The sequence below is a fragment of the Amia ocellicauda genome, chromosome 15 (assembly GCF_036373705.1).
Source record: "Amia ocellicauda isolate fAmiCal2 chromosome 15, fAmiCal2.hap1, whole genome shotgun sequence".
Taxonomy (NCBI): domain Eukaryota; kingdom Metazoa; phylum Chordata; class Actinopteri; order Amiiformes; family Amiidae; genus Amia; species Amia ocellicauda.
The window spans coordinates 24,674,220-24,687,820 of record NC_089864.1 but is presented as its reverse complement, the minus strand read 5'-3'; the positions used below and the strand labels follow the sequence as shown (position 1 = coordinate 24,687,820).

The window sequence follows — 13,601 nt, the reverse complement described above, 5'->3', positions numbered from 1 at the left end:
CTCTCTACACTCATTCCCTGGGCCCCCTCATTGCATCCCATGGTTTCTTTTACCACTTCTATGGAGAGGAAGCCCAGATCTTTCCATCCTCTGAACCACTCCTCCCATCCAGTTTGTCCACCATCTCCACCTGGATGCACTCACACCACCTCAAGCATAACCAAGCTTAAAATGGTCTCTCCATCTCAATCCCCTTGAATCTACAACACCATCCTTCCTCCAAGAAGCTAGAAACCACCCTCAATCCTGCACTATACTACACTCAGCACATCACCACACACCTGCAGGATTCTTCCCAAGCAACATCCACTGCATCCAACCCTTCCTCACCAATTACTCAACTCAGTCAATGGTCCTCCCCATGTGGAATACTGCAACCCCCTCCTGCCTGCATGTCTACAACTACTATCTGCCTACTTATCTAGAACTCTGCAGCTTGGCTGGTATTCTCTGCCCCAATTCACACATGCTACTGCACTGCTCTACTCCCACCAGTGGCTCCTGATACCAGCACATTCAGTTCAAGACATTGACCCTCACCTAGCATGGTCACACTCCACAGAGCTACCTTCAGACTGTCATTTCTCCATACATCTCCAGACCACCACAGTCTTCCAGTGCCAGAAGACCAACTCTGCCTCCTCTGTAGTAGAGCAACCTTACCACTCCTTCCGGCACTTACTCAGGACGTGTTTTCAGACAGTACTTCTAATTTACTATCCTGCAAGAACACTTCTACAACATTGTCTTACCACTTGCCTTGCTTTACTAGTACTCGTATTGTTCATTATGATTTCCCCCATGCTCCCTGTCCCTTAGCCCTCGACTGTGAGGTAACATCTTGTCTGCACTTATCAGCTTCTATGATCCAGGATGCAATGCCTCAAATATGGTTTACTGGATCTCATACACTTGTGTATATTGGAATTTGTAAATGTATGCCTTGAATTTCTGTATTATTGCACTTATGTTTAAGTCACCCTGGACAAGGGCATCTGCTAAGAAATAAGTCATGCTTCCTATAACATTTGGCAAACAAGCAAAGTAGACTTGAGCAGTGCTCAGACCTCTGCCAATTCAATATCCCCAGGTTTAGAAGGCCAACTGAAATATTTTAACCAGAAAGGCTTTTGTTTTCCAGCATATGCATTGCAGATCCCAGGCCTATTAGACGCACACAAGGACCCTGCACCATTATGGACATTACAATTCAAAACACACAAGGTCAGATTTACCATTTATTCAATTGTTTTACAGCCAGCACATCTAGTTGTATTGCTGGTCATCTGGTCTTGGCATGATCTCCAGCTGACTGAAGAGCAAGCGGTTCCACCGCAGCCCTGAGGGGAGAACAGATGCTTGGATTTCTGCAATAGCTTGTGCTAGCAAGAGCTGCCACAGAGCAAGATGCAGGGGGGCATCAGGTCTGCTGCCTGCCCCAAAGAGGAATATGCATTTGACAACAGGATTTAAACCCCCTGCAGAGAAGGGGGAAGGTGCCAATGCAAATTCAGAAAAGCCTGCTAGTCAGCATGGCATCAGGTCCTTCCTTGTTTAGCAGGAGTGTTCCAGTGCATAGTAGGACATGCTTACCCAATCACTGGGCTGAGGCCTGCAGATCTCTTGGCCTTTCCTGGGCAAGGCTTCCTGGTACAGCGCTCATCAGCATTGGGGTCCTCAACCAATGGGAGCTCTGGAATACAGGCGGGAACATCTTAAGCAGATTCCCTTGTGCACACCTCAGTTGGAAATATTCATGCATTCAAATGAGATGCAGTCCTTTCTACAGGTCCATCACTTACTGCGCCCATCAAAGCATCCTTCCACACACGGCTTGGCTGATGGGGAGCAGACCTCCGTGGAGCACATGAAGTAGATCTACAGAGGGACATGAATCTCATTAGTCATTCAGTTTGGACACTCCACTCATCCAGGCTTTATTGCCAACATCCCCTAAATACATTCTGCAATAGAAGCCAGAGACCATCAATAGAGATTTATTCAAGAGTCCCTCGTCATCTACAGCCTACAGTTGGAGTGGGCAATCATGGGCCTGTAAAACACCAATCCAATTACCTTTATGGGGTACCCTGCCATCAATTACCCAAGGCTGAGAATATGATCAATGAAGCAAGGCAGATCCTTGACAGGCAAGGACTATTCAGGCTTGTGAGGAGTGTGTTCAAAGTGAGCAGAGAACTCCAGTACTGATGACCTTTAAGACCTGCTCAATTTGGGTTCTCCTGCACTAGTGCTGCACAAACCTGACCAGCAGCCTTGCTTTTGTGCATCAAGACCAATGTTTAACAAGTTGCAGCACACATGGCCCCTCACCTCCTCACGGAGGTAGCGGTGAGTCACATGATCCATGAACTGGAAGGTGCGGATCTCAAAGCGACGGTGGTGTTTGGGCAGAGGCTGCTTGTGGTTGATGTGCAGGGTGGAGGTGTGACCGTAGTCCAGAGGGTTGGGGCAGCTGGGGAATAAAGATGCATTTTTCATGGTAACCATTAAATTATGGCATCTCGGATGGCCAGTGAAGACCATTGAAGCATTGCCACAGCATCTGCCAACGATCCAAAGAACAGTCATGCATGCTTGGTGTCCTGGTTACAGCATTAAAGCACACCGTGAAAGAGCAGTACCACTAAGTAAGCTACATACAAATTTAATCCTCCCAGGAATTCCTGCAGTGCAACTGTTCTAGGGTCAATTCCAGGTCTAGCACTCACCCCTCATAGACCAACACCCAGACAGCCTGGGCAGAGCGGGGGTAGGCAACACAGTAGTGCACCAGCAGCACCAGGCTGGGGTCAGGGGCATTCAGCAGCTGCACCTCCAAGAAGACTGGCCTGCCCAGCAAGAGCCGCAGGGGCCGGTGGTACTGAGGGTAAAACCGGCTGTAGGTGTCATCTGGGGAAGACAGATGCTTGAAGCAGAAGACAAGGAGGAACAAAAGCACAACCAAGCAGCACTTGGCAAGCACACCACCCAACTTGGGATCCTTGCCGACGATGGTTAAAGGCCCATGCTCACCTGTGGCAATCCTGAGCTGCAGCCCAAACACCCCATGGGCCAGAATTGCATTGGGCAGGTAAGGGTTTTTCACCAGGTATCCAGTGCTGGCCAAGCTCCCCTCTGCATAGCGGCACTCCACCAGCAGCCTGCATACAGATGAGGGCAGCTCTGCAAGAGGGCCTTTGAGCAAGAAGGCTACTGTAGAGTTCAACATGGAGCTCCGCTTCCATTAGTACAGGGACATTAGGCTTTGGATTCATGGCATGTAGAGCAAACCTGCTTGTCCACAATGAAGCCCAATATTCTTACCTGAAGGGACTGTCCCTAGTGATGACTCCATAGTTCAGGCTATTGAGTCTGGCCAGGGCCATTACTTCAGCCAGGTAGATAGTGGTCTCCCCCACCACCTAAGAACACAAGGGGTTATTGCCAGCAACAAGCCAACCCAAATCCTCAATAGGCATTTTACTTGATAGCTCCTTGCTGCAGAGGACATGGTAAACCAGGGCTTGGACAGAGTACAGCAGCCTCTTCTCCAGCCCCTGCCATTTCAATTGCTTCTAGGGCAGCTGACATTTTAGTCTAGTCCAAAATGATCATGTAATTGAAGTTAATTTCAACCAAAGACATTCCAGATACACCAAAAAAAAAAAAAAAAAAAAAAAAAACCACCAAGCAATACTCACAAATGCATGGGTTCCACAGCCAGTCACCGGGAACTTGAAGACTGCAAAGTCTGCTGTGCAGATGACCGGGGTGCAGGACTTGTTGCCAGCAACCACCAAGGAGGCAGGGTTCACAGAGAAGGTGCGATGGACCACAAAAACAAAGTGCCTGTCCGCAGTGCATTCTGGGAGAGGGGGAAGTGCAGGGAGACCATGCATTTAAGAAGCCCAGCTACTGCAGGCACTCCAACACCATCAAATGGACTGGGTCAAGGTACCTTGCCAGCAGCACTGAAATTATCTCCCAAAGTTATACTGGGACATATGGGCCTAAAGTTAGCATTGATGGCAATTTAACCAGATGGCCTTGGCAGGTCCACAGGTTTCACTTAATGGGTTACTCTGCTGGCAGTTCTAGTGAAGCCTAGGAATGGAGCTTGTTTAGCATTAGAGATCTTAGCATGGTCATTAACCAAGAGTTCTGCCAATAGCCAACCATTCCTTTAAAAGCATAGCTTTCGTGCTAGACTGACATGACAGACATACCTTCCAGAGGATAGTAGCAGTAGCCAGTGTCCAAGTCTACACAACAACCCTTGGCAATGCAGGCTTTGGAGCCTATTCTCTTGGGACCACAAGATACTTGCTGTCTCTTGGGGATATGGCATCCTGCAGGGTACAAAGAGCAACCAATTAAGCAGCCATTCCTGAAGGAAGCACTGCCAAGAATAAGGGCCCCACCCACGATCCTTGCATTAATTATCCTTTGATCAGTGTGAAGAGGACTCACCTTGCTTTGGCACAAGTCGCTTATAGGGGCATGAAACCTGGATCTCTGCCCGCTGTCCCCCACTAGTCATGTAGACCACCTGGATAATGTACCGCTTCTCCTGTGAGAAGAAAGGGAGCTACATTAAAGCAGAGGATGTGGGTATAACCAGGAGCCAGACTTTAAAATTAACTGATCAGATGTTGACCCTTTAAATACCAGAAATGCTCAATGGATTTTATAGAAGCCAAGACCCATCCAGATCATGTGCCACTGAATTCACACCCTTAACCTGACAGAAAGCAGCTTACTTTCTTGGTGCTAGTCTAGGGTTGCAGAAGACCCAAAGCAGGTCAAGTGCCAAGCTGAATGTGGAATGCAATGCTTACCACAAGCTTCACATCACAGGCAGTGTACGGGATGGTCAGGATGTTCTTGCCATCCTTCTTCACCAAGCCATAGCCACACAACTTGGGGGTCTGGAGAACAGGGACCAAGGTTTTGGAGGAGTCTACAGAGACGGGAGGAATGTAGAACACCTGCTCAGCCTGTGGATTTCAAATTTGGAATACAAAATTTGACCAAGTCTAGAGAGCCTTCACCATTTAGGTAAGGGTCAGCCACCCTTCACCATGAGTCCATCTACTGGAGCTTGATCTGAACCTACAATGTACAGCTCTGCACACACACGCACTGTGAACAATGCTACAGCTCCGCACACACACGCACTGTGCACACTGTTACAGCTCTGAACACACACGCAAGGTGCACACTGTTACAGCTCTGAACACACACGCACTGTGCACACTGTTACAGATCTGCACACACACGCACTGTGCACACTGTTACAGCTCTGCACACACACGCACTGTGCACACTGTTACAGCTCTGCACACACACGCACTGTGCACACTGTTACAGCTCTGCACACACGCACTGTGCACACTGTTACAGCTCCGTACACACACGCACTGTGTACAATGTTACAGCTCTGCACACACACACGCACTGTGTACAATGTGACAGCTCCGCACACACACACACTGTGAACAATGCTACAGCTCCACACACACACGCACTGTGCAACCTGTTACACCTCTGAACACACACGCACAGTGCACACTGTCACAGCTCCGCACACACACACACTGTGCACACTGTTACAGCTCTGAACACACACGCACAGTGCACACTGTTACAGCTCTGAACACACACGCACAGTGCACAGTGTTACAGCACTGCACACACACGAACAGTGCACACTGTTACAGCTCTGCACACACACGCACTGTTCACACTATTACAGCTCTGCACACACATGCACTGTGCACACTGTTACAGCTCCGAACACACACGCACTGTGCACACTGTAACAGCTCCGCACACACACGCACTGTGTACAATGTTACAGCTCTGAACACACACGCACAGTGCACACTGTTACAGCTCAGCACACACACGCACACTGCACACTGTTACAGCTCTGCACACACGCACTGTGCACACTGTTACAGCTCCGTACACACACGCACTGTGTACAATGTTACAGCTCTGCACACACACACGCACTGTGTACAATGTTACAGCTCTGAACACACACGCACAGTGCACACTGTTACAGCTCTGCACACACACGCACAGTGCACAGTGTTACAGCTCTGCACACACGCACTGTGCACACTGTTACAGCTCCGTACACACACGCACTGTGTACAATGTTACAGCACCGCACACACACGCACTGTGAACAATGCTACAGCTCCGCACACACACGCACTGTGCACACTGTTACAGCTCTGAACACACACGCAAGGTGCACACTGTTACAGCTCTGAACACACACGCACTGTGCACACTGTTACAGATCTGCACACACACGCACTGTGCACACTGTTACAGCTCTGCACACACACGCACTGTGCACACTGTTACAGCTCTGCACACACACGCACTGTGCACACTGTTACAGCTCTGCACACACGCACTGTACACACTGTTACAGCTCCGTACACACACGCACTGTGTACAATGTTACAGCTCTGCACACACACACGCACTGTGTACAATGTTACAGCTCCGCACACACACACACTGTGAACAATGCTACAGCTCCACACACACACGCACTGTGCAACCTGTTACACCTCTGATCACACACGCACAGTGCACACTGTTACAGCTCCGCACACACACACACTGTGCACACTGTTACAGCTCTGAACACACACGCACAGTGCACACTGTTACAGCTCTGAACACACACGCACAGTGCACAGTGTTACAGCTCTGCACACACACGAACAGTGCACACTGTTACAGCTCTGCACACACACGCACTGTTCACACTATTACAGCTCTGCACACACATGCACTGTGCACACTGTTACAGCTCCGAACACACACGCACTGTGCACACTGTAACAGCTCCGCACACACACGCACTGTGCAACCTGTTACACCTCTGAACACACACGCACAGTGCACACTGTTACAGCTCCGCACACACACACACTGTGCACACTGTTACAGCTCTGAACACACACGCACAGTGCACACTGTTACAGCTCTGAACACACACGCACAGTGCACAGTGTTACAGCTCTGCACACACACGAACAGTGCACACTGTTACAGCTCTGCACACACACGCACTGTTCACACTATTACAGCTCTGCACACACATGCACTGTGCACACTGTTACAGCTCCGAACACACACGCACTGTGCACACTGTAACAGCTCCGCACACACACGCACTGTGTACAATGTTACAGCTCTGAACACACACGCACAGTGCACACTGTAACAGCTCCGCACACACACGCACTGTGTACAATGTTACAGCTCTGAACACACACGCACAGTGCACACTGTTACAGCTCAGCACACACACGCACACTGCACACTGTTACAGCTCTGCACACACGCACTGTGCACACTGTTACAGCTCCGTACACACACGCACTGTGTACAATGTTACAGCTCTGCACACACACACGCACTGTGTACAATGTTACAGCTCTGAACACACACGCACAGTGCACACTGTTACAGCTCTGCACACACACGCACAGTGCACAGTGTTACAGCTCTGCACACACGCACTGTGCACACTGTTACAGCTCCGTACACACACGCACTGTGTACAATGTTACAGCACCGCACACACACGCACTGTGAACAATGCTACAGCTCCGCACACACACGCACTGTGCACACTGTTACAGCTCTGAACACACACGCAAGGTGCACACTGTTACAGCTCTGAACACACACGCACTGTGCACACTGTTACAGATCTGCACACACACGCACTGTGCACACTGTTACAGCTCTGCACACACACGCACTGTGCACACTGTTACAGCTCTGCACACACACGCACTGTGCACACTGTTACAGCTCTGCACACACGCACTGTACACACTGTTACAGCTCCGTACACACACGCACTGTGTACAATGTTACAGCTCTGCACACACACACGCACTGTGTACAATGTTACAGCTCCGCACACACACACACTGTGAACAATGCTACAGCTCCACACACACACGCACTGTGCAACCTGTTACACCTCTGATCACACACGCACAGTGCACACTGTTACAGCTCCGCACACACACACACTGTGCACACTGTTACAGCTCTGAACACACACGCACAGTGCACACTGTTACAGCTCTGAACACACACGCACAGTGCACAGTGTTACAGCTCTGCACACACACGAACAGTGCACACTGTTACAGCTCTGCACACACACGCACTGTTCACACTATTACAGCTCTGCACACACATGCACTGTGCACACTGTTACAGCTCCGAACACACACGCACTGTGCACACTGTAACAGCTCCGCACACACACGCACTGTGCAACCTGTTACACCTCTGAACACACACGCACAGTGCACACTGTTACAGCTCCGCACACACACACACTGTGCACACTGTTACAGCTCTGAACACACACGCACAGTGCACACTGTTACAGCTCTGAACACACACGCACAGTGCACAGTGTTACAGCTCTGCACACACACGAACAGTGCACACTGTTACAGCTCTGCACACACACGCACTGTTCACACTATTACAGCTCTGCACACACATGCACTGTGCACACTGTTACAGCTCCGAAAACACACGCACTGTGCACACTGTAACAGCTCCGCACACACACGCACTGTGTACAATGTTACAGCTCTGAACACACACGCACAGTGCACACTGTTACAGCTCAGCACACACACGCACACTGCACACTGTTACAGCTCTGCACACACGCACTGTGCACACTGTTACAGCTCCGTACACACACGCACAGTGCACAGTGTTACAGCTCTGCACACACGCACTGTGCACACTGTTACAGCTCCGTACACACACGCACTGTGTACAATGTTACAGCTCTGCACACACACACGCACTGTGTACAATGTTACAGCTCCGCACACACACGCACTGTGAACAATGCTACAGCTCCGCACACACACGCACTGTGCACACTGTTACAGCTCTGAACACACACGCAAGGTGCACACTGTTACAGCTCTGAACACACACGCACTGTGCACACTGTTACAGATCCGCACACACACACACTGTGCACACTGTTACAGCTCTGCACACATACGCACTGTGCACACTGTTAAAGCTCTGCACACACACGCACTGTGCACACTGTTACAGCTCTGCACACACGCACTGTGCACACTGTTACAGCTTCGTACACACACGCACTGTGTTAAATGTTACAGCTCTGCACACACACACGCACTGTGTACAATGTTACAGCTCCGCACACACACACACTGTGAACAATGCTACAGCTCCACACACACACGCACTGTGCAACCTGTTACACCTCTGAACACACACGCACAGTGCACACTGTTACAGCTCCGCACACACACACACTGTGCACACTGTTACAGCTCTGAACACACACGCACAGTGCACACAGTTACAGCTCTGAACAATCATGCACAGTGCACACTGTTACAGCTCTGCACACACACGCACTGTGCACACTGTTACAGCTCCGCACACACACGCACTGTGCACACTGTTACAGCTCCGTACACACATGCACTGTGTACAATGTTACAGCTCTGAACACACATGCACAGTGTACAATGTTACAGCTCTGCACAAACACGCACTGTGCATACTGTTACAGCTCTGCACACACACGCAATGTGCACACTGTTACAGATCTGCACACACACGCACTGTGCACACTGTTACAGCTCTGCACACACACGCACTGTGCTCACTGTTAGAGCTCTGCACACACACGCACTGTGTACAATGTTACAGCTCTGCACACACACGCACTGTGCATACTGTTACAGCTCTGCACACACACGCACTGTGCACACTGTTACAGATCTGCACACACACGCACTTTGTACAATGTTACAGCTCTGAACACACACGCACAGTGCACACTGTTACAGCTCTGCACACACACGCACAGTGCACAGTGTTACAGCTCTGCACACACGCACTGTGCACACTGTTACAGCTCCGTACACACACGCACTGTGTACAATGTTACAGCACCGCACACACACGCACTGTGAACAATGCTACAGCTCCGCACACACACGCACTGTGCACACTGTTACAGCTCTGAACACACACGCAAGGTGCACACTGTTACAGCTCTGAACACACACGCACTGTGCACACTGTTACAGATCTGCACACACACGCACTGTGCACACTGTTACAGCTCTGCACACACACGCACTGTGCACACTGTTACAGCTCTGCACACACACGCACTGTGCACACTGTTACAGCTCTGCACACACGCACTGTACACACTGTTACAGCTCCGTACACACACGCACTGTGTACAATGTTACAGCTCTGCACACACACACGCACTGTGTACAATGTTACAGCTCCGCACACACACACACTGTGAACAATGCTACAGCTCCACACACACACGCACTGTGCAACCTGTTACACCTCTGATCACACACGCACAGTGCACACTGTTACAGCTCCGCACACACACACACTGTGCACACTGTTACAGCTCTGAACACACACGCACAGTGCACACTGTTACAGCTCTGAACACACACGCACAGTGCACAGTGTTACAGCTCTGCACACACACGAACAGTGCACACTGTTACAGCTCTGCACACACACGCACTGTTCACACTATTACAGCTCTGCACACACATGCACTGTGCACACTGTTACAGCTCCGAACACACACGCACTGTGCACACTGTAACAGCTCCGCACACACACGCACTGTGTACAATGTTACAGCTCTGAACACACACGCACAGTGCACACTGTTACAGCTCAGCACACACACGCACACTGCACACTGTAACAGCTCTGCACACACGCACTGTGCACACTGTTACAGCTCCGTACACACACGCACTGTGTACAATGTTACAGCTCTGCACACACACACGCACTGTGTACAATGTTACAGCTCCGCACTCAAACGCACTGTGAACACTGTTACAGCTCTGCACACACACACACTGTGCACACTGTTACAGCTCTGCACACACACGCACTGTGCACACTGTTACAGCTCTGCACACACACGCACTGTGCACACTGTTACAGATCTGCACACACACGCACTTTGTACAATGTTACAGCTCTGAACACACACGCACAGTGCACAGTGTTACAGCTCTGCACACACGCACTGTGCACACTGTTACAGCTCCGTACACACACGCACTGTGTACAATGTTACAGCTCTGCACACACACGCACTGTGAACAATGCTACAGCTCCGCACACACACGCACTGTGCACACTGTTACAGCTCTGAACACACACGCATGGTGCACACTGTTACAGCTCTGAACACACACGCACTGTGCACACTGTTACAGATCTGCACACACACGCACTGTGCACACTGTTACAGCTCTGCACACACACGCACTGTGCACACTGTTACAGCTCTGCACACACACGCACTGTGCACACTGTTACAGCTCTGCACACACGCACTGTGCACACTGTTACAGCTCCGTACACACACGCACTGTGTACAATGTTACAGCTCTGCACACACACACGCACTGTGTACAATGTTACAGCTCCGCACACACACACACTGTGAACAATGCTACAGCTCCACACACACACGCACTGTGCAACCTGTTACACCTCTGAACACACACGCACAGTGCACACTGTTACAGCTCTGAACACACACGCACACTGTGCACACTGTTACAGCTCTGAACACACACGCACAGTGCACACTGTTACAGCTCTGAACACACACGCACAGTGCACAGTGTTACAGCTCTGCACACACACGAACAGTGCACACTGTTACAGCTCTGCACACACACGCACTGTTCACACTATTACAGCTCTGCACACACATGCACTGTGCACACTGTTACAGCTCCGAACACACACGCACTGTGCACACTGTAACAGCTCCGCACACACACGCACTGCGTACAATGTTACAGCTCTGAACACACACGCACAGTGCACACTGTTACAGCTCAGCACACACACGCACACTGCACACTGTTACAGCTCTGCACACACGCACTGTGCACACTGTTACAGCTCCGTACACACACGCACTGTGTACAATGTTACAGCTCTGCACACACACACGCACTGTGTACAATGTTACAGCTCCGCACTCACACGCACTGTGAACACTGTTACAGCTCTGCACACACACACACAGTGCACACTGTTACAGCTCTGCACACACACGCACTGTGCACACTGTTACAGCTCTGCACACACACGCACTGTGCACACTGTTACAGATCTGCACACACACGCAAAGTGTACAATGTTACAGCTCAACACACACACGCACTGTGCACACTGTTACAGCTCTGCACACACACGCACAGTGCACAGTGTTACAGCTCTGCACACACGCACTGTGCACACTGTTACAGCTCCGTAAACACACGCACTGTGTACAATGTTACAGCTCTGCACACACACACGCACTGTGTACAATGTTACAGCTCCGCACACACACGCACTGTGAACAATGCTACAGCTCCGCACACACACGCACTGTGCACACTGCTACAGCTCTGAACACACACGCAAGGTGCACACTGTTACAGCTCTGAACACACACGCACTGTGCACACTGTTACAGATCCGCACACACACGCACTGTGCACACTGTTACAGCTCTGCACACACACGCACTGTGCACACTGTTACAGCTCTGCACACACACGCACTGTGCACACTGTTACAGCTCTGTACACACACGCACTGTGTACAATGTTACAGCTCTGCACACACACACGCACTGTGTACAATGTTACAGCTCCGCACTCACACGCACTGTGAACACTGTTACAGCTCTGCACACACACACACTGTGCACACTGTTACAGCTCTGCACACATGCACTGTGCACACTGTTACAGCTCCGTACACACACGCACTGTGTACAATGTTACAGCTCTGCAAACACACACGCACTGTGTACACTGTTACAGCTCTGCACACACACGTACAGTGCACACTGTTACAGCTCTGCAGACACACACGCACTGTGTACAATGTTACAGCTCTGAACACACATGCACAGTGCACACTGTGACAGCTCTGCACACACGCGCACAGTGCACACTGTTACAGCTCCGCACACACACGCACTGTGCACACTGTTACAGCTCTGAACACACTCGCACAGTACACACTGTTACAGCTCTGCACACACACGCACTGTGCACTCTGTTACAGCTCCGCACACACACACGCACTGTGTACAATGTTACAGCTCTGAACACACACGCACAGTGCACACTGTTACAGCTCCGCACACACACACACTGTGCACACTGTTACAGCTCTGAACACACACGCACAGTGCACACGGTTACAGCTCTGAACACACACGCACAGTGCACACTGTTACAGCTCTGCACACACACGAACAGTGCACACTGTTACAGCTCTGCACACACACGCACTGTTCACACTGTTACAGCTCTGCACACACACGCACAGTGCACAGTGTTACAGCTCTGCACACACGCACTGTGCACACTGTTACAGCTCCGTACACACACGCACTGTGTACAATGTTACAGCTCTGCACACACACACGCACAGTGTACAATGTTACAGCTCCG

At 50.6% G+C, this 13,601-nt stretch overlaps 1 protein-coding gene across 1 annotated transcript; it reads right to left on the bottom strand.

Moving 5' to 3' along the window:
• Nucleotides 1–1,794: 1,794 nt before the first annotated feature.
• On the bottom strand, nucleotides 1,795–3,406 carry LOC136771436 (zona pellucida sperm-binding protein 1-like). The gene is made up of 5 exons (XM_066723754.1): nucleotides 3,328–3,406; nucleotides 3,037–3,164; nucleotides 2,733–2,913; nucleotides 2,335–2,476; nucleotides 1,795–1,878 (listed from the first exon to the last, which is right to left on the bottom strand). The coding sequence occupies exons 1-5, from the start codon at nucleotides 3,387–3,389 to the stop codon at nucleotides 1,795–1,797; spliced, it is 597 nt and encodes a 198-aa protein (XP_066579851.1). The 5' UTR covers nucleotides 3,390–3,406.
• Between the last annotated feature and the right edge of the window lie 10,195 nt (nucleotides 3,407–13,601).

Bases quoted from the DNA above. Each gene is read 5' to 3' on its own strand.
- LOC136771436 (XM_066723754.1), bottom strand. From the start codon at position 3,389: ATGGCCCTGGCCAGACTCAATAGCCTGAACTATGGAGTCATCACTAGG. The intron at 2,477-2,732 runs GTGAGTGCTAGA...TTTATTCCCCAG, and splicing joins TGGGTGTTGGTCTATGAGGG to CTGCCCCAACCCTCTGGACT. The intron at 1,879-2,334 runs GTGAGGGGCCAT...GTCCCTCTGTAG, and splicing joins ACCGCTACCTCCGTGAGGAG to ATCTACTTCATGTGCTCCAC.